Source organism: Grampus griseus (genome assembly GCF_964374135.1).
Source record: "Grampus griseus genome assembly, chromosome: 11".
NCBI lineage: Eukaryota > Metazoa > Chordata > Mammalia > Artiodactyla > Delphinidae > Grampus > Grampus griseus.
The window spans coordinates 22305343-22330508 of NC_139005.1; the positions used below are offsets into that span (position 1 = coordinate 22305343).

General features: G+C 39.0%; 1 protein-coding gene across 7 annotated transcripts in view; it reads left to right on the forward strand.

The window, feature by feature from the left end:
- PPFIBP1 (PPFIA binding protein 1) overlaps positions 1-25166 on the forward strand; it is a 175148-nt gene that overhangs the window by 138247 nt on the left and 11735 nt on the right. For 4 of the 7 annotated variants that reach the window (XM_082664935.1, XM_082664938.1, XM_082664940.1 and 1 more), the window contains 10 exons: positions 799-860; positions 3964-4048; positions 6207-6361; positions 16318-16433; positions 17025-17081; positions 18365-18425; positions 18754-18783; positions 21523-21694; positions 24348-24498; positions 24751-24879. In XM_082664935.1, the coding sequence (XP_082521061.1) occupies positions 799-860; positions 3964-4048; positions 6207-6361; positions 16318-16433; positions 17025-17081; positions 18365-18425; positions 18754-18783; positions 21523-21694; positions 24348-24498; positions 24751-24879 (1018 nt within the window). Of the gene's footprint in view, positions 1-798; positions 861-3963; positions 4049-6206; positions 6362-16317; positions 16434-17024; positions 17082-18364; positions 18426-18753; positions 18784-21522; positions 21695-22171; positions 22205-24347; positions 24499-24750; positions 24880-25166 lie in introns of all 7 variants that reach the window. The other 3 variants (XM_082664934.1, XM_082664936.1, XM_082664937.1) reach the window with 1 other exon arrangement.

Here is a 25166-nt window from a genome sequence, read left to right on the forward strand (position 1 = left end):
CTGAATGGTGCTCCACTGTTTTAAAATTTACCTTCAGTAGTATTTTTTTGTCCTCAAAAGCAGACAACCTTAGCTGAACATTTTCCTCTGTTTCAATTTTTTTAATTTGTGATTTCAGTTTGGGTTGACTTTCCATTTTTAAAATGTTTGTTTTTTTATTACTAAAGTAACATGCTTTTGTATTTGAATGTCACATTTTAAGGAGAATCACTTACTTTGGCCTTTTAAAATAGTATTGTTTAAAAACGTTTTAAAATAGTACTGGAAATGAAGTTTATAGATGAAGCAAAGTACTTGTTATCCTTCTGTATGGAACCTACAGCCAGCTGCTTAGCATGATACTCATGTAAATATCACGTTCCTTCAGGCTCTTACCATTTGTGTCTCCATCTTGGTTATAACCGAACATCATTTTCTCTGCTCTTGTCATATATACACCATTCATTGCTTTCACCTGCTTTATAAGTTTCTTCTTTGAAAGCTCTGTATTTTTATTGTTATAGCACTGAAATTTCATCTTCAGTGTTCTTATGAGGATTTTGTTCTTGCTTTGAGAGAGGGTAGTTGTTTTCTTTCTGGAATGATGACTATTAAGGTGAGTTAGAAAGTGTTCATTTTTCAGGTTTTCCCTAAAAGAGGATATGAATGGTAAATGTGCCTTTAAAAAAAAAAAAGAAAGTGGAACAAATTATTAACATCTTTACCTTGCAACATTTCGATCTGAAGAGTCAGTAGCTTCTTGTTATTGTCACACAAGTTAACTAAACAGACTTCTGATTTGCTGTTGTGATATTTCAGATATTGAAGTACAAAAAATGAAAAAGGCTGTGGAGTCTTTGATGGCAGCAAATGAAGAAAAGGTAACTAGATGAAATTTAAGTGTTTATTTAGACGTGTACTAACAACATTTTGATCATTCCATGCATTCTCATCAGATATCCCAGTTTGAAAGAACATCGCCTAAACACAGCTGACAATTAAGAGGCAAGCATTCTCCCTTCCTGCCCAAGTGGGCCTGCTCTCGGGGGGTGGGTCATAGACGTTCTTGTGCTGCACAGACAGGAATGGAGACCAGCAGCACTGGCTCCACTGAGAATCTACCCCTCCCACCCACCGCCCTGAATTTAGAAAATGTTCAGGTTATCAGATCAGCTCTTTATATTCAGGTGACAAATGAGACAAAGGATACAGGCCATAGTACATCCTTTCTGTGGTCCCTGGAAATTCTGGACTGCCCTATGAACTCTGAAGGAGGTAGCCATGGCAACTTTAGCTTCATGATCCTGTTGGTTTTCTTCTCTAGGAACATGTTATTTCCTTCACACTCCTGGCCTCTTTCACATCTGGGATTATCTCTGCTCTCCTGATGGTGAGATACCAGGAACCAAGCACAGGCACCATGTAATCAAGGATGGCACTTGGCTTTGTTTTAGCTATGCTCACCTAATGCCAAGGTCTCCAAGAGGGCCTTTCCTCCAGCTGTTGCTTCTCCTTACTTCATCCTGCTAAGAGCAGGGATGCAGGGACCCTACTAAGGAAACATGCTTCTTCTTGGCTTCCCTGACCAGCCATATACCCAGCAGGCAGGTTCAGCTCCTGTCATCAGAACTGCTCTCCCCTCGTGTCCTTTAATGAATAGAACAAGGAGACATTTTCCCATGAAAAGAGTAATTTCAAGGAAATAAAAACCAAGCAAATGCCAAAGAACTTTATCTTGATCTTTTTCTCTCATCATAAACTTCTTTCTCTAATTCTTTCTTGCCTACTCTGTTTGTATATTTATTTATTGCCTTTCATTCTTTTTGTTCTTTGTTCAATGGAAATAAACTCTTTCTCCTACCCACCTACCCATATATAGGTTTCTTTTTGCTAGTCTTCCCCACATCAAATAAAAAGAAAAGTCATTAGCAAGCTGCCCCACATAGATTTAATTTGAAAAAAAATCACTAAAATTCATTTGGTTTTAATTTCTCTCCCTCAAAAAGCAACAATAACAAATGAAACTCCCAATGTTGAATGAGGGCTTACTAGATGCTCAGACTTCTCTAGGAGCAGCGAGAGTGACATAACTTCTTGGTGGTTCCAAGAAGTCTTCAAAGAGGATATATTTGGGAAATTCTGAGGGAGAGCAAAGAGTCATTCATCAGGAAAATGAAGGATTCTGGGCAAAGGATCCATGAGTGAAAACATGTCTCAAAACCAAGGCTTGAAACAGCCAGTGCGTGCTGGGAAAGTTCTGGAGCAGGAGATACAGGTGGAGGAGTTGGGTATATGAGAGAGTGCTAGGGCGAGGCTAATGATGTAATGATTTGGGTTCTTAGCTTTAGACCTTGGCCAGTGAGATCATTAAATTGCCATGTTAGAAAGCTAACTCCAGTGGCAGAATGGAAGCAAGAATAAGGGAGGGAGAATGAAGACAAAAGAATTAAGAGGCTGTTAGAATAGGTGAGAAATGAAGACGGGCTGAAATAAGGCAATGGCAGTGAAGTGGTAAGGAAGGAAGGGATTTTAGAGAAATTCACAGGTCGACAAGATTTTTAAATCTTTGGATTTGGGAGTAAGTTTCTGGTTTGAGCAGTGGGGTGAATGATGGTGCCCATAAAAGAGTTAAGGGGATCCAAGCAGAGACCGAGATACTGGAGGCAAATAATGAGCTTCATTTTAGATGTACTCAATTTGATGTGTTCATGGGACATTACAAGGAGATAGCTCATAGAAAATTGGAAAATCAACCTAAATTTTAGGATTAATGTAGGATTATAGATTGGTGGGGAGTGAACCCCATCAATTTTAGGAGAAATGTAGAGTTAAAATATATAGATTGGTGGGGACAAAACTATAGTTCATGTGTCAGTTTGCTTTTGCTCCATGATAAATCACATTTATTATTTCTCATACTATTGTAGGTGGGCTAGATTGCTCTTCTAGTCTGGGCTGGCTTTGCTGATCTCTACCATTAGCTGGTGGCTAGAATGGGGATGGATGGTTTAAGATGGTGTAACTCACATGTCTGGTGATTGACTGGTCTAGGTTGACCCCAGCTGGGTTGTCTGTTCTCCAAATGGTCTCTCATCCTCCAGTAGACTAGCCTATGCTTCTTCATGTAGTGGCCTCAGGGTTCCTTAGGGCAGCAAGAGAGGGCAAGCCCCAACGTGCAAATACTTTTCAAGCCTTTGCTCTGAACCACATTTGTTATATATCATTGGCCAAAGCAAGTCACATGGCCATGCCCCAAATCCATGTCGGGGAAGCTAGGGAGCCCATTTTTATAATTTACCACACTGAGGGCCTGGGAAGAGAGAAGAGGGTAAAGGACAACACGTTGAAGCTCTAACATTTTATATTCTGGGTTGGGAAGATAGTGGGGGTTATGGAAGTAGAATGTTTATCTGGTCAAGGAATTAACAAATCAAAACAGAAGAAAAGAAAGAGTGGAGAGAAAAGTGAAAGAAGGAAAGAGTGGGGGTCAATCAGGTGCCATCTAGAAGTCAAATTAGAAAAAGGATGAAAAGTGTCCATTGTTTTTAGTAAAGAGAAGGTCACTGATCAGTAATTGAGGCAGCTTTGGTGGAGTGTTTGGAGAAGGGAAAAGCCAGATGGTGATTAATGGCAGCTGGTAAAGGTAGCAGGTGTAGATCTTTCTTTCAAGCTCTGCCTTAGGAGAGTAAAGGAAGTTGATTTTTTTCTTGTTTTTTTTTTGTTTTGTTTTGTGTCTTATTACCTTGTTTTGTTTTTGTTTTTTAAAGATGGCAGCTGAAGGATAGGATCTCTAACTTTAGAGGTACTTTTTCTATGTCTCTGACGTATGTAGGCAAAATATTCTGAACATTACCAGTTTTACTAAAGTTTAGAAGCATTCTTTGAATAATGTAAATAATTCATGTCTACTTATTCTTTGTGTCACAATTACTTTTGTTGTTTTAAAATCATAGTATTAAAGATGATAATTTATTTTACTAATAGGATCGGAAAATAGAAGATCTTCGACAGTGCCTGAACAGGTATAAGAAAATGCAAGATACAGTGGTACTGGCCCAAGGTAAAAAAGGTAGTGTAGCTCTAAAGACTTCTCTGCTTTACTTGATTTTTAAGTGGCTGTGAACTTTTTTACATTTGGCCTCAATTTCTTTCATGAAGTATATCCATTATTTCAAGTTAGGTTGCTCCTTTCATTCATTCAGTGATGTTATTAGGCATCTGTTCTCTGCCAGAAAGTGTGTCAGCTGATGAGTACACTGTTGATTGGTTGCCCAGAGAGAGCCTCTCCACGGAGTTGACTAGGTAACGTTGCAGAGAGAAAGAAGGACAGTACCTGCAAGAGCCTCGGGGAAAGAAGACCTTGGTGTGTTTATTAAGAAACAAAAGGAGACCAGTGTACCTAGAAGGTAGTGAGCAGGGGGGAGAGTGAGACAAGATGAGATAATAGAGGTGAGCACGGCCGGGTCATGCAAAGTGAGGAGTTCAGCTCTTATTCGAGGCCAGAGGGATCCACTGAATGGTCTGAACAAGTCAACCACATGATCTTTGTGACAAATGGACCATCGTGGACTGTGGACCACTGGGACTATTCCAGCAGTGTTGGAAGGAAGGGAAGCCAATCAAGAGGCCCTTGCAGTATTGCAGTGGGAAGATCTGATGGTGCCGATTGGAAACGTATTTTGGTGTTAGAATCAACTCAGTAGTGTGATGAATTAGATGAGGAGAGTGAAGAAGAAGAAGGCATCAGGAAAGATCAACATTTCTGACTAAAGCAACTAGCAGATGATGGTTCCATTTACCAAGAGGGGGAAGCCTAGAGAAGGAACATGGAAGTGGTTGAGGAGGATTGTGTTCAGCTTTGAATGTGTTTTTAAAAAATCTGGGGCTTCCCTGGTGGCGCAGTGTTGAGCGTCCGCCTGCCGATGCAGGGGACACGGGTTCGTGCCCCGGTCTGGGAAGATCCCACATGCCGCGGAGTGGCTGGGCCCGTGAGCCATGGCCGCTGAGCCTGCGCGTCCAGAGCCTGTGCTCCACAACGGTAGAGGCCGCAACAGTGAGAGGCCCGCGTACTGCAAAAAAAAAAAAAAAAAAATTTCTGTAATTAGACTACATTGTAAGACACTTGGAAAACAGATAAAAAGGGTAAAAAGTCAGTCAAAATTGCACTGGCATGATCATTGCTGGCATTTTCACGTAATTCTTTCTGGCCTTTTTTTTCTATGCATATAAGCATATAATTAAAAAAGATAGTTTTTAACCGTGTACAGCAGGATAGATGTTTATAAACCATTGAAAATTATGTCCTGTTCTATTGAAGAGTTATGTAAACAGTGATTTCTCACTAGGATTTATATTTATTTAGACAATCCTCAGGGAATTTTAAGAATACCTGAATTCTAATAAAATTAGAGTAAAAATCTAATAAAAACCTAAATTAAGAAGCTATGTCTAGTTAGTATCTTTAAACAAGTATATGATTTGCCATTTTGTATTATTCAGAGAATAGTTGGAAGGACCATTCTGTTTGTAAAGAAAGAATATCTGGCACTGTTGTTCAGCACTTAATCCTTTTCATTTCTAGAGATGTAAAAAAATTCTCAAAGTTGCTGGTTTGCTGGTTATGTGGTTCCTTCTCTCCATTAGGCCATTCTTTCTACTTTAAAATGAAATGAATGGCAAAAAAGGATCCTCTTAAGAGTCAAAGGGTCATCTATTTTCTCTTCTTTTCCTTTTTTCCTTTCTATGTTTTTTCAAGACCACAGTAGCGATGAAAATGGAGTTGTCTAAATGGTGACTTTGTTGCTGTTCAGAATCAGTTTTGTTGTACCACTGGTATTCCTCAGCTGGGTTATTTCTGAACTGAAATTTATAAAGCCCCAAATGTTGACACAGAATTACAGGAAGGTTGTTGGACTAAGTTAACTTTTAATATCAATGCTGTGAGTCTATGATTGTGTCTATTAAACCACTAGTAATTAATACCTCTACTAATACCACTACTGGATACTCATGTGGCCCAAGAGTCCCTGGGCCTTAGGTGCTCACAGTTTAAGATGCCGTTTCCTAGGTCCCACGTTGTTGTTCTTCAAGCGATGCTAGGAGTTGACTCTTTGAGTTTTAGGGATCAGAAAAATTTTTATATTCAAGATAATTGGGATTCTTATCTTCCTCCAAAAGTAAAACATGAAAAGCTGCTGGTGTCCACTTTCCGCTTTGTCGTTGCTTAGGCCAAGATGGTGACTTTGAAGACCTGCTCACTTCCAGTTCCTTCTCCACTTTGCTGGACGCACAGGGCTTTAGCGATCTGGAGAAAAACCTGTCATCTACGCCAGTAATGGGATCTCCCAGTCATGACCTATTTAACACAAGTGCTCCAGAAGAGGTATTTATAGACTCAATAGTTTCTTCATGTTAAAGAGACTCTGTCATTGAAAGTGCCATTGATAACATCAAAGACATGGTTCTTTTCTCAGGTGGATTACTGACTTGCTTTATCCCCGCAATTATTGTGACCTCCGGCTCTTTATTTGAAATGTGTGTTTTTTCCCTCTCTTTATTAATAAGTAAACACTTGGGCAATGTCAAAACCACTTATGTAATTCAGGAAAGACATATGAATCCCTTGGAGATGGATGTCATCTTCAGTACTAGGTTATAATCTACTTCCTAAAGAATAAGTAGGGAATAAGTAAAGTGAGGGTAAAGTGAGATTATGTAAATTTATTTTAGTCACTTGTGACAGTAACTGTGAAAGATGATGGACTTCAGTTAACATGCTGGGGATTGTGGAGCCATGTATTGCATGGGGGTACCCAAACCTGAGGTCAGCAGGTGAACTGATCTACAAGCGTAGTTATGGCAAAACAATAAGAAGCAAATTGCCGGGCTTCCCTGGTGGCGCAGTGGTTGAGAGTCCGCCTGCCGATGCAGGGGACACGGGTTCGTGCCCCGCTCTGGGAAGATCCCACATGCGGCAGAGCGGCTGGGCCTGTGAGCCATGGCCGCTGAGCCTGCATGTCTGGAGCCTGTGCTCCGCAACGGGAGAGGCCACAACAGTGAGCGGCCCATGTACAGAAAAAAAAAAAAAAGAAGCAAATTGCCCTGACAGATAACACATTGATTAATTGATTTCTTGGTAAATAAGGCGTCATCTGCATGGAGGATCTGATTTACGGGATCTGTAGTGTTGAAAAATGCTTCAAAGAAGCAAACGCCTTCCTATGGCCCTTCAAATTATCTTCATGAGGTGGAGTGAAGAAAAAGACCACCCACTTTTTAGAAGGTAGAGATGTTGGCAATAGGGTAGACCAGATCAACACGTCTATTAGAAGGATGAACTAAGATGTCTACCATGATTATTTTTGTAATCTGGTCAGTTAATAAAAAGTGACTGCTTTCAGTTTTTTTTAAAAAAGATCATGGAAGAAAATTTTGGGTTCGAGCCCTGGTCCGGGAAGATCCCACATGCCGCGGAGCAACTAAGCCCGTGTGCCACAACTACTGAGCCTAATCACTCTATTAGATAAAAGCATATCTGCAAATATCTTCACAAAAAGCCCTTTACTGCCTTAGGTTCCCTGTAAGGCCACTATAAGATATCCCTTTGTTTTTAGAGTTTTTGATCTTTTTGAAAGGTTCAATGAGACAGCACCACCTTGAATTTTCCTGTCTTCACAAAGCTACACCTGTGGTTTCATCTTAAGACTGTTTTCCTGACAGCACCTGTGCTTCATCTTTGCCCTCAAACCATTTCTTAATTTTAATATGTAATGTTCCATCTAGGGAGACTAGGAATGAGAAACAGTTTAATTTTTCAAGTAAATAGTCTTGGCTCCTTTATATTTAACAGTTGCTTCTTTGGTCACCTCTCTTCTAACATTTTATTGTAAGTAGCGAGAAGAAATCAAATGGCATCTTTACTTTTTATATCTGTTGCTCATAATTACGTAATGAGAATATGAAATTTGAATTGAATGAAAGTGAATTCAAGGAGAAAAGAGCATTTCTTTTTTAAACGTAAGAGAGAGCTAAAATATGCCGTTACAAGGAGTTGGTGGGAAGAGGAATTGGATGAAGATAGTCAAAAAGTATGAACTTCTGGCTATAACTAAGTACTGAGGATGTAAAGTACAGCATGGTGACTACAGTTAACATTGCTATATTGTATATTTGAAAGCTGCTGCTAAGAGAGTAGATCCTAAAAGTTCTCATCAAAAGGAAAAATGTTTTTTTTTCTGGTATCTATATGAGGTGATAGATGTTAGTTTAACTAAACTCAACTGTGATAATCATATCACAGTGTAGGTATGTCAAGTCATTATCCTGTACACCTAAAACTTGTACAGTGGCTATATGTCAATTATATCTCAAAGAAATGGAAAGGAAAAAAACCCAAGGAATCAGTTAAGGAATAAGAGCTATTTTAGAAGGAAAAATCCCCTAATTTTTTTTTAACATCTTTATTGGAGTATAATTGCTTTACAGTGGTGTGTTAGTTTCCGCTGTATAACAAAGTGAATCAGCCATACATATACATATATCCCCATATCTCCTCCCTCTTGCCTCTCCCTCCCACCCTGCCTATCCCACTCCTATAGGTGGACACAAAGCACCGAGCTGATCTCCCTGTGCTATGCGGCTGCTTCCCACTAGCTATCTGTTTTACATTTGGTAGTGTATATATGTCCATGCCACTCTCTCACCTTGTCCCAGCTTACCCTTTTCACGCCCTGTGTCCTCAAGTCCATTCTCTACGTCTGTGTCTTTATTCCTGTCCTGCAGCTAAGTTTTTCAGAAACTTTTTTTTTTAAGGTTCCATATATATGTGTTAGCATACGGTATTTGTTTTTCTCTGACTTACTTCACTCTGTATGACAGACTCTAGGTCCATCCACCTCACTACAAATAACTCAATTTCATTTCTTTTTATGGCTGAGTAATATTCCACTGCATATATGTGACACATCTTCTTTATCCATTCATCTGTCGATGGACGCTTAGGTTGCTTCCATGTGCTGGCTATTGTAAATAGGGCTAGTGAACATTGTGGTACATGACTCTTTTTGAATTGTGATTTTCTCAGGGTATATGCCCAGTAGTGGGATTGCTGGGTCATATGGTAGTTCTATTTTTAGTTTTTTGAGGAACCTCTATACTGCTCTCCATAGTGGCTGTATCAATTTACATTCCCACCAACAGTGCAAGAGGGTTCCCTTTTCTCCACACCCTCTCCAGCATTTATTGTTTGTAGATTTTTTGATGATAGCCATTCTGACCGGTGTGAGGTGATACCTCATCGTACTTTTGATTTGCATTTCTCTGATGATTAGTGATGTTGAGCATCATTTCATGTGTTTGTTGGCAGTCTGTATATCTTCTTTGGAGAAATGTCTCTTTAGGTCTTCTGCCCATTTTTGGATTGGGTTGTTTGTTTTTTGATATTGAGCTGCATGAGCTGCTTATATATTTTGGAGATTAATCCTTTGTCAGTTGCTTCATTTGCAACTATTTTCTCCCATTCTGAGGGTTGCCTTTTTGTCTTGTTTATGGTTTCTTTTGCGGTGCAAAAGCTTTTAAGCTTCATTAGGTCCCATTTGTTTATTTTTGTTTTTATTTCCATTTTTTTAGGAGGTGGGTCAGAAAGGATCTTGCTGTGATTTGTGTCATAGAGTGTTCTGCCTATGTTTTCCTCTAAGAGTTCTATAGTGTCTGGCCTTACACTTAGGTCTTTAATCCATTTTGAGTTAATTTTTGTGTATGGTGTTAGGGAGTGTTCTAATTTCATTCTTTTACATATAGCTGCCCAGTTTTCCCAGCACCACTTATTGAAGAGGCTGTCTTTTCTCCATTGTATATTCTTGCCCCATTTATCAAAAATAAGGTGACCATATGTGCATGGGTTTATCACTGGGCTTTCTATCCTGTTGCATTGATCTATATTTCTGTTTTTGTGCCAGTACCATACTGTCTTGATTACAGTGGCGTTGTAGTATAGTCTGAAGTCATGGAGCCTGATTCCTCCAGCTCCTTTTTTTTCCCTCAAGACTGCTTTGGCTATTCAGGGTCTTTTCTGTCTCCATACAAATTATAAGATGATTTGTTCTAGTTCCGTAAAAAATGCCATTGGTAATTTGATAGGGAATGCATTGAATCTGTAGATTGCTTTGGGTAGTATAGTCATTTTCACAGCATTGATTCTTCCAATCCAAGAACATGATATATCTCTCCATCTGTTTGTATCATCTTTAATTTCTTTCATCAGTGTCTTATGGTTTTCTGCATACAGGTCTTTTGTCTCCTTTGGTAGGTTTATTCCTAGGTATTTTATTCTTTTTGTTGCAGTGGTAAATGGGAGTGTTTCCTTAACTTTTGTTTCAGATTTTGCATCATTAGTGTATAGGAATGCAAGAGGTTTCTGTGCATTAATTTTGTATGCTGCTACTTTACCAAATTCATTGGTTAGCTCTAGTAGTTTTCTGGCGGTATCTTTAGGATTCTCTATGTATAGTATCGTGTCATTTGCAAACAGTGACAGTTTTACTTCTTCTTTTCCAGTTTGGATTCCTTTTGTTTCGTTTTCTTCCCTGATTGCTGTGACTAAAACTTCCAAAGCTATGTTGAATAATATTGGTGAGAGTGGACAACCTTGTCTTGTTCCTGATCTTTATAGAAATGGTTTCAGTTTTTCACCATTGAGTATGATGTTAGCCGTGGGTTTGTCATATATGGCCTTTATTATGTTGAGGTAAGTTCCCTCTATGCCTACTTTCTGGAGGGTTTTTATCAAGAGTATGTGTTGAATTTTGTCGAAAGCTTTTTCTGCATCTATTGAGATGATCATATGGTTTTTTCCTTCAGTGTGTTAATATGGTTTATCATATTGATTGATTTGCATATATTGAAGAATCCTTGCATTCTGGGGTAAACCCCACTTGATCATGGTATATGATCCTTTTAATGTGCTGTTGGATTCTGTTTGCTAGTATTTTGTTGAGGATTTTGGCATCTGTGTTCATCAGTGATATTGGCCTGGAGTTTTCTTTTTTTGTGGCATCTTTGTCTGGTTTTGGTATCAGGGTGATGGTGGCCTCGTGGAATGAGTTTGGGAGTGTTCCTCCCTCTGCTATATTTGGGAAGAGTTTGAGAAGGATAGCTGTTAGCTCTTCTCTAAATGTTTGATAGAATTTGCCTGTGAAGCCATCTGGTGCTGGGGTTTTGTTTGTTGGAAGATTTTTAATCACAGTTTCAATTTCAGTGCTTGTGATTGGTCTGTTTAAATTTTCTATTTCTTCCTGGTTCAGTCTCAGAAAGTTGTGCTTTTCTAAGAATTTGTCCATTTCTTCCAGGCCGTCCATTTTATTGGCATGTAGTTGCTTGTAGTAATCTCTCATGATCCTTTGTATTTCTGCAATATCAGTTGTTACTTCTCCTTTTTCGTGTTGAATTCTATTGATTTGAGTCTTCTCCCTTTTTTTCTTGATGAGTCTGGCTAATGGTTTATCAATTTTGTTTATCTTCTCAAAGAACCAGCTTTTAGTTTTATTGATCTTTGCTATCATTTCCTTCGTTTCTTTTCATTTATTTCTGATCTGATCTTTATGATTTCTTTCCTTCTGCTAACTTTGGGATTTTTTTGGTTCTTTCTCTAATTGCTTTAAGTGTAAGGTTAGGTGTTTTATTTGAGTTGTTTCTTGTTTCTTGAGATAGGATTGTTTTGCTATAAACTTCCCTCTTAGAACTGCTTTTGCTGCATCCCACAGGTTTTGAGTTGTCATGTTTTTATTGTCATTTGTTTCTAGATATTTTTTGGTTTCCTCTTTGATTTTTTCAGTGATTATTTAGTAGTGTATTGTTTAGCCTCCATGTATTTGTATTTTTTACAGATTCTTTCCTGTAATTGATATCTAGTCTCATAGCATTGTGGTCGGAAAAGATACTTGATATGATTTCAATTTTCTTAAATTTACCAAGCCTTGATTTGTGATCCAAGATATGATCTAGCCTTGAGAATGTTCCATGAGCACTTGAGAAGAAAGTGTAATCTGCTGGTTTTGGATGGATTATCGTATAAATATCAATTAAATCCATCTTGTTTAATGTATCATTTAAAGCTTGTATTTCCTTATTTATTTTCTGTCTGGATGATCTGTCCATTGGTGAAAGTGGGGTGTTAAAGTCCCCTACTATGAATGTGTTACTGTCAATTTCCCCTTTTATGGCTGTTAGCATTTGCCTTATGTATTGAGGTGCTTCCTATGTTGGGTGCATAAATATTTACAATTGTTATCTCTTCTTCTTGGATTGATCCCTTGATCATTATGTAGTGTCCTTCTTTGTCTCTTGTAATAGTCTTTATTTTAATGTCTATTTTGTCTGATATGAGAATTGGTACTCCAGCTTTCTTTTGATTTCCATTTGCATGGCATATCTGTTTTCCATCCCCTCACTTTCAGTCTGTATGTGTCCCTAGGTCTGAAGTGGGTCTCTTGTAGATAGCATATGTACAGGTCTTGTTTTTGTATCCATTCAGCCAGTTTATGTCTTTTGGTTGGAGCATTTAATCCATTTACATTTAAGGTAGTTATCGATATGTATGTTCCTATTAGCATTTTCTTAATTGTTTTGGGTTTGTTATTGTAGGTCTTTTCCTTCTCTTGTGTGTCCTGCCTAGAGAAGTTCCTTTAGCATTTGTTGTAGAGCTGGTTTGGTGGTGCTGAATCATGTTAGCTTTTGCTTATCTGTAAAGGTTTTGATTTCTCCGTCGAATCTGAATGAGGTCCTTGCTGGGTACAGTAATCTTAGTTGTAGGTTTTTCCCTTTCATCACTTTAAATATGTCCTGCCACTCCCTTCTGGCTTGCAGAGTTTCTGCTGAAAGGTCAGCTGTTAACCTTATGGGGATTCCCTTGTGTGTTAATTGTTGCTTTTCCCTTGCTGCTTTTAGTATTTTTTCTTTATATTTAATTTTTGATAGTTTGATTAATATGTGTCTTGGCGTTTTTCTCCTTGGATTTATCCTGTATGGTACTCTGCGCTTTCTGGACTTGATTGACTATTTCTTTACCCATATTAGGGACGTTTTCAACTATAATCTCTTCAGATATTTTCTCAGTCCCTTTTTTTTCTCTTCTTCTTCTGGGACCCCTATATTTCAAATGTTGGTGCATTTAATGTTATCCCAGAGGTCTCTGAGATTGTCCTCAATTCTTTTCTTTCTTTTTTCTTTATTCTGCTCTGTGGTAGTTATTTCCACTATTTTATCTTCCAGGTCACTTATCCATTCTTCTGCCTCAGTTATTCTGCTATTGATTCCTTTTAAAGAATTTTTAATTTCATTTATTGTGTTGTTCATCATTGTTTCTTTGCTCTTTAGTTACTTCTAGTTCTTACTATTAACTTTCTTTGCTCTTTATCTTCTAGGCCCTTGTTAAACGTTTCTTGTATTTTCTCCATTCTATTTCCAAGATTTTGGATCATCTTTACTATCATTATTCTGAATTCTTTTTCAGGTAGACTGCCTATTTCCTCTTCATTTGTTTGGTCTGGTGAGTTTTTACCTTGCTCCTTCATCTGCTGTGTATTTCTCTGTCTTCTCATTTTGCTTAACTTACTGTGTTTGGGGTCTCCGTTTCACAGGCTGCATGTTCGTAGTTCCCATTGTTTTTGATGTCTGCTCCCAGTGGGTAAGGTTGATTCAGTGGGTTGTGTAGGCTTCCTGGTGGAGGGGACTGGTGCCTGTGTTCTGGTGGATGAGGCTGGATCTTTTCTTTCTGGTGGGCAGGCCCACGTCTGATGGTGTGTTTTGAGGTGACTGTGAACTTATTATGATTTTAGGCAGCCTCTCTGCTAATGGGTGGGGTTGTGTTCCTGTCTTGCTAGTTGTTTGGCATGGGGTGTCCAGCACTGTTGCTTGCTGGCTGTTGAGTGGAGCTGGGTCTTCGTGTTGAGATGGAGATCTCTGGGAGAGCTTTTGCTGCTTGGTATTACATGGGGCCGGGAGGTCTCTGGTGGACCAGTGTCCTGAACTCGGCTCTCCCACCTCGGAGGCTCAGGCCTGACACCCAGCCAGAGCACCAAGACCCTGTCAGCCACACGGTCTCTCTTCAGAAGACAGGGCTGGACCTTGAGAGAGACAGAAGACTTGGAAGTGTGTGTGTGGTACTTGCAGTCAAAAGTCCTCAGTTCCAGTGCTGACTTTCCTGCTAACCAGGTCTTTGGCTTCTGTTTCTTTATCTGCTAGCGTTGGAGGGTCTCCTGCAGAGGCAGGGGGTGGCTGTGGCTCACCATCAGAAATCCCCTCATTGGTAAATATTTATACTGAAAGAAAAAAATAATGTATGGTAGCCAAGGCATGTGCTACATTTATAGAAAGAGGCTGCTTTTACATAGGAGACACCTAGATAATCTCATATCCTTACCAAAAGAAGTCTGCTATGTGAATTGTAGTTTAATCACAGATTTTTAGTTTGGAATAAGAATGATTTGAGGAGGACTGAGGGTGTTCAGCCACATTTTAAAAGAAAAGCCAGGAGGGTGATTTGAGCATGGAGTGAAAGCCCTAAAGTGTGAAAGGAAATGAAGAGAATGGGTCAGTCTGCTAGTGTAGCTATTTTTCCCTGTGATTAGGAACCCTAGGAAGTACATGCACTTCAGGAAACGGGGATGGTGCCTAAATAAATTGCCCAGGGTGAATCGTAAAGATTCAAACTGAAAAAATTGATAGTGAAGTAATCTATTTTATAATAATACAATTTGTTAAGGAACAAAATTCAACTGAGTAAATTTTAAAGATCTTGTTGGCTTTATTCAGCGATTCATGAATCCAGCAGCATCCCCTTGACTTTTGTAGGTGGAAGGGAGCAGGAACAGCGAAGTCTTACTTGGCATTTGCTGATTGGTTAAAGCCGGGTTATTTCCTTACATGGAGCAAAGAGAGGTGTTGGGGCCCAGCCAGGTAACTTGTGCTGAGCAGGAAGTGCTGACTGGTTGGCCGAGGCCTTCCTTTTCTGGGAGAGCCAAGCAGAGAAAATTGAGTTATTTTCAGGCTTGCTAACATGGGGCTTAGCATGAGTGACTCCATCTTGTGCCCAGTCTGGTTACTTTAACAGACTGCACATTTTATAACCTTTTATAGTATCACAGGGTGAGAATACCACTCAGTAACTGAAACAAAAATCACAAAGCTGAATTTATTGCTTATTTAAGTAAGTGAGCTTTGCTGGTCAAGGACATTCTCTTTGAGTGGGTCATATGGAGGGTTTTTAGGATGCTAGGAACTCAGGGGTTGGGCTTTCAGAGGCAGGAGTGAGTTGACGGCAGCTGTGTGTGGTTGTGAAGGCGAGACTGTTGTTGACTGGTTGGCACTCAGAAGTGTGTTCCTGGTGTGAGTCCCTACCTGACTAGCTGACTCGCAGAAGCCAAGAGCTATCTCAGATTGGTTGACTTGCAGAAGTGAGTTCACTCATTTTTTTACTGGAATATTTTTTGAAGTGTTTCATTTATTGCTTCGTGGAGTGGCTCACAATCTCACTCCTCTCTGGTTGTCAGAAATGACTGAAAACCAGTGTTTAGAAATCCTTTGACCAAATCCATCCTTAGGATATACAAAGCATTTCTGGGGGGAAATGTATTATGTTTTTTTGTTGTTTTTGCTATAATATTGTTACTATTAATCAACATGGTTTAAGTAGTGTAGCCACAAAGTCTACTATAATTTGTTTTAATTACACCTTTTGTCAATTCTGTTCATCAAAGTTAGTCAGCTTGTTCACATATAGAATAATAATTAACTGGCTTGACCAATGTTCTATATTACACTAATAGTAGAAATTAAAATGGAAATAATGCTTTGTTTACGAAGCTCTTTAACCAAATCTCATCTAAAATCATTGCAACCCTGTAAGGTAGGCATTGTCACTGTCATTTTACAGAGGAGAAAACTGACTTGCCTAAGTTTAAGGCAGTTAAGTGATTGCCTAAGGTCAAGGTCACTTAGGCAAGTGTGTCAAGGCCAAGATTTCAACTGGGGCTTAAAGCTGTTAGATTTTACTATTAACTTACTTAATGGTATTTATTATGTCTTATTCTCAATATTCGGTGTCTTCTTCAGAAGCAAGTTCAAAAATTACTTTCTTCTAGAATGTTTTCTCTGATTAACATTTACAGATGTTTATATCCTGAAACCATTTTATAAATATAAGAATAGAGTTCTAAACACAGGTGTATGAAATTTTAGCCACAAATAGACCACTTAATTGTCTTATTTATTTTTTGTTACTCTGTGGCTTGTGTTTTGTTTGTTTGTTGGATTGATTTTTGGCCTTTTATTATTATATTACAGTTTCACACCAGCATCTTGCAAGTTTCAATCCCTTCATTATTGCCAGCATCTAAAGGCTTGGAAACTTCTGAAAAAGCGAAATTACCTCCTAAGCCAGAGACTTCATTTGAGGAGAAGTATATGTCATTTATGATCTAACACTACGATATAAATACCCAGAAAAGTAGATCCACCAAAAGCAGGGCTGCACTGCATTTATTTTCAGACATAATCTTTTACCCAGAGAAGCAAGAAATAGCAAGACTTGTACCAGGGAACCCCATGCAGTTCTGTATTATTAAAATAGAAGGTGTGAAGTAGGAAGTAACTGGAGATGAGGCTGGGGAGGTGTGCTGATTAGGTTAGAGAGGGATTTTAGGGAACTTGGATTTTATATCCTAGGTCATAGGTGGCCATCAAAGGATTGCAAGCAGAATAGAGGCAGTCATGTATGTGCCTGAGGCTGTTTGGAAGACGCTGTGTAGGAGACAGGAGAGGGATACAGTAGTTCCTCTGTAGGCAAATAGAATTTGGGGGGACCATCTTCCCAAATTAATTGCCTAATCTTACAATTAGATCAAGTAAAATTAAATAGAATATCAAAAAATAGAGAAATAACTGTCCTTGCATAGTTTTTTGTTTTTGACAGTTCTGTTCAGTTGGAATATGTATGGTCTTTTTTTTTTTTTCATGAAGCTCATAAATACCTTTTTTCTTTAATATTTTAGTGATGGAAAACTAATCCTTGGTTCTGCTGTTGAAACTCAACTATGCGATAGTCTTTCGTAAGTTCTGTTTTGTCAAATGTAAAAAAATATGATTGATACTTGGGAAAGAGGAAGCTTCTGTTACACTAACAATGACTAGTATTAAAAGCAAATGACTCTGAGGCATGAATGAACTAATGCAGCCGTAATGATGGGGTCGGGGGGCGTGGAGTGGGGTTTGGAAAGTAACACATCAACACTGGCTCTTTTACCATTTTCTCGTGCCAGGTTTCTGCCATCGTAGCCTTTCTTCATCAGTTTTCATTTGAAGTTCAGTGCTTTTAATTTCATTTTTGTACTGACTTATATTCTGGATATAAGTGTATCAGAAAAGCATCGCAGAGAATGATGCGATGGCTGGCAAGGCTGCCATGGTTTTTCGCACTTTCAACTTAATAAGCTGACCTAATAGCTAAGTTTATCCAAGTTAATGTCTGTATTACATTAGGAAAATCTGTTTTCAGAGCAGTACTCCAAGTTGAGATCTTTTCTTTGCTCTCCATTATCTTTTACTGTATTTGGTAGTCGACATTTCTAGCAACTTATTTACACATAAATACATGAGAAATGCCTTGTAAAGGTTTTGTTGGTGTAGTATATTATTCTGTGTCTTAGAGCAAAGATGTTACTTTTTTCCCTCTGTTTTTAAACTGGTCACGTACTCCTGCCTTCAGTTTTTGAGTAACACCAGCTCCGTATAATTGAATGCTACTTATGTGAAAGAGAAAGGCTGTCCAGATGTTCACACTGTCACTTGGCCTTTACTAGGATTGTAAGTGAGTTATTATAGGCAACAATAGGGGTTCCTCTATGATGCTTGATTAGAACTGTAAAATGAAGTGCTTTGCCGGATGCAGAAAATTGATTCCTTTGTAAATTGGAAAGTAAAACGTCTGTCCTGTATTTTCATTAGGAGGATTATATATAAAAAGTACACGAATATTTTAAAAGTCCTTGGTGTGAATGTGTATTTGCAACAGATACGCCACTAGTCCATGGAAAACACTGGTTTATTTTCAAATATTTACATCACAGGATAGTCCTAAGTGTTTTTCCAGCTATTCTGACATGTGCGGAACATTTAGAGTTATTGGCAGGGCCGTTAACCACCCCTGCTTTTAAAAGAACTGAACATTATAATTTAGTTAAGCACATAAGTGACTGCCTAAATCCAGATTTTCTTTTATTTCCAGGTTTCCACTCACATACAATCTTAGTTTCTTTCCCAGGCATTCTACTTAGAAACAGGGACACCAGAGCCACTTATTATTAATGATAATTGTTATTATTGTTATTTTTAGAACTTCAAGTCTGCAAAAGTCTAGCAGCCTGGGCAATCTGAAGAAAGAGTCATCAGACGGGGTTGGTCCTGTGTTTTTTTCTGTCTGTTACCCTGAGAAGAAAACATTTAGGAATCTTCATCTTTTCCTGTTTGTGGTTTCAATAATGGAAAATTATTAGATACCATAGTTAATGATAAATATTAAGAAATATGAGTATAAAAGATTGAAAGTAAAGCCCAAAGTGGAGACTTTAATAAAACATTGTAGGAAATAAATGAAGGTGAGATTTGGTACCTTAGGAATAGATGTAAATTGATTTTAATTTGTTGAATTATATATATGTGAGAAATTCTGACTAGATAAAGGATTCCTATAACAATCTTAAATACTGTTGTTGTTTTGAACAGGAAAAGGAGTCTATTCTGAAGCCTTCAGAGGTAATTTTTATGTCCAGATTACAATGTAAAAATATTTGGGAGTTCTAATATACATAGTAGACTTCTTAATACATAATACATAAGACTGCTTAATACGTGATACGTAAGACTGCTTACATGTCTCCAATAAACCAAAACTCTCAGAATCTGCAAAACATGCCAAATGAATGAAGCCCAACACAAAAGATCACATATGACATGAATCCATCTATGTGAAATACTAGAATAAGTAAATCCGCAGAGATAGAACACAGACTGATGGTTGCCAGAGGTTGGCAAGAGAGGAGTGGGGAGAAACTGCTTAGTGAGTAAGTTTTATTTTAGAATGATGGAAATGTTTTGGAACTAGATAGAGGTGTTGGTTACACAACACTGAATGTGATAAATGCCACAGAATTACTCACTTTAAAATAGTTACTTTTGGGGCTTCCCTGGTGGCGCAGTGGTTGGGAATCTGCCTGCTAATGCAGGGGACGCTGGTTCGAGCCTTGGTCTGGGAAGATCCCACATGCCGTGGAGCAACTAGGCCTGTGAGCCACAACTACTGAGCCTGCACGTCTGGAGCCTGTGCTCCGCAATAAGAGAGGCCGCGATAGTGAGAGGCCCGTGCACTGCGATGAAGAGTGGCCCCTGCTTGCCACAACTAGAGAAAGCCCTCGCACAGAAACGAAGACCCAACACAGCCAAAAATAAATAAATAAACAAATGTGGGGTTTAAAAAAAAAAAAGGGAAAAAGAATATTAAAATAGTTACTTTTATGTTATATGACTTTCACCTCAGTAAGTTATTGAAAAAAACAAAGCCCCAAACTCTCATTCACGCTATTTGATGATCATAATGACCATACCCGGCCTTCCTTAGACTTCACAGAAAGCCCTTCTTAGAAAGATCACCAGCTGTTTATTTTATATAGCCACTGTCCATCTACAGCTAACATTCTGGTATTTTTAAACGCATCATCGGCATGGGCTCTGGTTCTTCTTTCGTCTGATTTTCGGTCATTAACCTTGCACAGGTCACAGTCCGGTAGACATACTATCCCCAGATGCAGACCCTTGACTGTTGGCTCTTAGTGCCTTGAGTCGCGATATAGATATAACTGACGAAACACAGACAGTGGACACAGCTGTAATTCAAGCCATTGTTCTTTTTGTCTTGCTAATTCAATAAGTGGTGTGAAATGATTTTGGCATCAGCATTAAGACATAGATAACAGTACCACTGCATTGTGGCATTTGTACCTTTTTAGTTACTATGAATGGTAGATACATAGAGGAAAATAACCACCTTAAAAGCCCGTATCCCCTCACCCTTCTCTCCACTTCTGCAAAAAAGAAAGAGAGGACAAGAGATGTTCAAGAAATGAGAACATGCAAACAAAAGAATCCTTGGATAGTACTAAAACAATATAAGAGACCATGTTACTATAACTGCCAATTCAAATAACCAAAAAGCTCAAAAATAAGCTACAGGCATACCTCGGAGATATTGCAGGTGCAGGTCCAGGCCACCATAATAATGCAAATATTGCAATAAAATAAATGTTGCAGTAAAGTGAGTCACACAAAGTTTTTGGTTTCCCAGTGCATATAAAATTTATGTTTACACTATACTGTAGTCTGTGACATCTGCGGTAGCAGTATGTGTAAAAAAAGGCAATGTATATACCTTCATTAAAAAGTGCTTTATTGCTGAAAAATGCTAACTCTCATCTGAGCCTTAAGCAAGTTGTAATCTTTTTGCAATAGTAACATCAAAAGTCATGTCACAGATCTCCATATAATAATAATGAAAAAGTTTGAAATATTGTGAGAATTACCAAAATGTGACATAGGGACACAAAATGAGCAAAAGCTCTTGGAAAAATGGCGCCAGTGCAGGGTTGCCACAAACTTTCAGTTTGTAAAAACACAATATCTACGAGGCACAATAAAGCGAGGTGCAATAAAATGAGGTATGCCTGTATTTAAAAATCACAATTGAAGTTCTTGAAAACGATCCTGAGATATTGTAAAGCTCTGAAGTGGCTTCTGAATCCATCAAGAAAAATTTAATTTTAGTGGGTTTAGTTAAGCGTATCTGAACGTATCACAGTCTTTGAAACTGGTGATCCATGTTTGGTAACTCACAGTCAAGATGTGAATATAACCCAGAATCCTGTTTCAAAAAATACATATTTTAAACAGTTGCTGATTTTGCTTTCATTTTATTATTAATTCTTTGAGAGGAATATTTGAAATAACTGGAGTAGAAACTCTTTATACTGCTTGTATAGAAGCTTGGGACTAATGCCTACTTTATAGAATAATTACATTGTATTGGGCTTCTACCGATGTAGTTATAAAGACTGAGAACTATATCGTAGCCAAATCTTTGTCATAAATGATAGAAAAGTAGGAAATCTACTGCTAGTTACATAATATTTTATCTCCATGCCTATGAGGCAAATAAAATGAAAATAAAATTTGAGAATGTCTAAATCTGTCCTAAATATTTAAAGCCCTAAATACATAGATTAAGATCCGTGATGAACATGTCTTTGTTGTTGTTCCTTAAGTAGCTTTCAGAACTGACCTTTTTTAACTTCTAACAAGGCATGTGACATTCGTAATCAATTTGTTAGTTCAGTTATTCTTTTAATAAAATCATGTGTGTAACATATTTAGTACTGTGCCGGGCATGTCCTAATAATGATGCACGTTCGTGCTGTGTCACATTTATTATCACTTTTCTTTCAGGCTAAAGCTCTGGTAGAAAGTAGCCCATTTGGGAGCCTCCCTCACAAAGCTCCGGGACATGATGCCTCTGTGGATGACAATCCCTTTGGCACTCGAAAAACCAGATCTTCCTTTGGTCGCGGCTTTTTTAAAATCAAAAGTAACAAGAGGACAGCAAGTGCGCCAAACTTGGGTATGTGTGGCCAAAATGCCTTTGCCTTAATTCTTCCAGAATGAGGAAAAGATCTATCTTTTCCCTTATTCATCTATTTGTACATTTCTCTTTCTCAGAAATGACGGTGAATGACTTGGGGGAAAAGTTAGCAAAAAATGCTTCCATGGGCTTAATTCAGAGGTAAAGATAGTGTGGACTTTCTCACCCTGCTCTCTGTTCTGGGTGTAAACGTAGAGGAAAGACCAAAAACCGTGATTCTCTCTGACGTCATTACAAGCAGTTTCCCATCTGTTCCGAAAGAGGATAAAATTAACCCCATATTGACACTGCTAATGGAGTCTGTGTGTAGCGTCGGAAGCACAGTGCGGTGCCCGCCCGCCCTCCCACTGTGTGTATTTTATGAGTAGGAGTTTGATCTGTGTCTCATTTTGTCACTCCCCTGTGTTCTCTCCATTGGGCTGCGTGTGATTGTGTGCGTTGTTGGGATTTCTGAAGACCGTAAGCGAAGCGCCAGTGCGCCCACCTTAGGTACCGTACACCCCGCATGCCTCCTTCACCGGCGCCTCGCTCCCCACCGCGCTAACCCCCTGCTCTTGGGCGTCTGTCATCTCTAAAACGTGAGCTGGCAGCATCAGAAAACGGAGTCCTCTACTCCAGAGTGTTCCTTCCACCTTCCGCTCAAAAGGACTCTCTATACAGCCTTTGCTTCCGAGCCTAAACGCTGCTGTAACCCATGCTAATGGCACCTTGCGAGCAGCTCTGCGAGGACCTAGATGTGCCCAGCGGCCATCCGAGTGCAGGGCAGGAGTGCCCTGGTGTCATAAATCCAGCTCCTTCACCCCGAAGCACATATCACATCACACTAACTCGCAGGGCCTTGCGACTCCTTCTCCATGGTAACGTTTCCCCAGCCTCCAGAAGGAAATGTTTTTAGCCAAACAGGTCTGTGGAAGACATTGAAGACGTTCATTTTAGACTGACTTCTCTTAGGGGAACATTCTTCTGACGCATTATTGCTTTGATGATGCGGGTGACATTTAGTGACAGCAGAGGTAACTTTATGTGATATCTAAGGAGTCACCCCCAAAGCGATTTTAGGAGAGGGGAAGCTCAGTTTTCCTCTTTAAAGGGCAGAATACAGTAGGGGGAAAATCCTCAAAATAAAAATAAAAACAGGATGCTTTTAAAATAAAGCTGGGCTGGGCAGCATTTTCAGGGACACCTGTAACCGTCATGGCTGTAGGGTTTGAATGGAAATGTTCTTTTGGGTTTTCCCAATAGGTCCTATTACCTTGTATAGATATCCACAGAGGTATTCATGTAGATCAGCAAAGGTGACTTCTCTCTCTCTCTGTACCCTTAAATGTCCAGGATGAACACAGGGTGAACAAAAATGATCTCTTCAGACAACTATTTTCAAATGTTTTTGCATCTTTCTTAGAAGAAACACATTGTCAGCGCTAAGAGGCAAATGCTGCTTACCATAACCTGTAATCACAGCTCTGCTTCATAGAAAAGTCAGCCTCTGCAACTTTTAGATCTTGCTGAAACACTGTCCCTGTGGTTTTTGTACAACTTTTACTTTGCTGTATAAAAGTGCACATTCTCACATTGAGGAAACAGCATTCCTTGTGTTTGCTAGTGTGGGATCGTCTGTTAAAAGACAGCTACAAGAACTAGGATAGTTGATGCTAGGAGGTCTGAGAGTAGCAGACTTGGATGTTATTGTTTTATGGCAGAATCAACTGGCATTGATTTATATCAAATGAAAAATTTATGAAGACCCAGTTCATTCTCCTCTCAGTGTCTGAAACATTACATTATAAATAGGAACACATTTCTTATATAAAGAATTGCCAGGACTTGGTAAACAATTTGATGTAAATGCCAAAGGAAAGGAGGGAATGAAAAGAAAATGACAAAGAGTTTGGACTGGAATAACAGGGAGAAAATGAACTAGTATTAATGCAATATGAAATACAAAAATGTAAGAGAAGACTCTCAGGAAAATTGGATGGATTTGTTGAGTCCAAGATATCCCTGGCACATCAAATTGGGAATATCCACAGACATTCAGATACTGAAGCTGGGGAGAGAGATTATTAGGCTCAGAGATTCTGATACCAGCTGCTTATAAATGAGCAAAGCCATCATTTCGTGCTGAGCATAGAGTGCGTGAGCTTGTCAAAAGATCCTGCAGAGGGAGCCCAGGACAGAATCTTGGAGTGGAAGAAGAAGAGAAAACAGTGGTACAGCAAAGAAACTTTCAGATGACAGATCTAGAAGCATGTCGTGTCAGGAAGCTAAAGGAGATGACAGTTTTGGAGGAGGTAGTCAACAGTACCAAGTGCTGTAGCAAGATTGAGTATAATCTCATTACGAATTCAGATCAGTCAAGGAAAGAATATGGTAATCCTATCCCACCTTTGAATCTCGAAGAAGTTGTAATTTGTAAGTTAATGAACTTGGTACACAGTAGAGTAGGCTGTAGAGCAGAACATAGATTTGTGTTCCATTTTTAATATTTGCAGGGTGTTCTTTGTAAGTCACTGGTTTATAGACCAACAGAAGAAGAATTCTTAACAGTTGCTTAAACCAAGGAGGTTAACATCTAGTCATGTTCATTCCATATTTTAAAATTCACCAAGTTTGTATCCTGTTCTTGGAACAGCTGAAACAGAGAAGGAGACACCTGAGCACTTAGATCTGGCTGGTGTGTCGTCTCAGCCAAAAGATCCACAGGGGAGCAGTCCCTTCCAGATATCGCCACCATCGCCGGATTCCAAAAAGAAATCTAGGGGTATCATGAGACTCTTTGGAAAGTGAGTAACAGAGCTTTGTCTTATATGTGGCTCAAATGTAGGAGTAAATGGAAAATCGGCTGAAAATAGTTACGAAATTGTAAGGCTTTTGTGATCCTTTTATGGATGGCAATTGGGATTCATTAACTCATTGAATCTCAGTTAAAGTTTAAATCCAAATGTCTATTCTAACCATACGTAAGCGTCAGTTTAAAATGTTCTGATTAAAGTCGAAGGCTTCCTCAGGTCTAATGTGCTGTGTCTTCTTTTCAGACTTAGGAGAAGTCAATCAACTACATTTAACCCAGATGACATGTCTGAGCCTGAATTCAAAAGAGGAGGGACAAGGGCAACTGCAGGACCCCGATTGGGTTGGTCTCGAGATTTGGGACAATCTAACAGGTAAGAACAGTCAAACAAATGGTGTTTTGCATCTCTACCCAAGCATCAAGGTCTCGTGAGCACCTGTGGTGTTAGTGTTGACCCTGGGTTAGACAGTCAAATCCATTGCTTACTGCTGTGCCTTGTGGAAGGCTCCATCATCTTTAGAGCAGTGCAATTCGGCTGTGGTTGGTGAAAAACTGTACAGAAGATGAAGGCTCTGTGAGCTAGGTGAGGACCCAGAGCTAAAGTATCAGCAGCATGTGTACTAGAATGGCTCTTAAATTTTACATAGAAAACAGTTATTA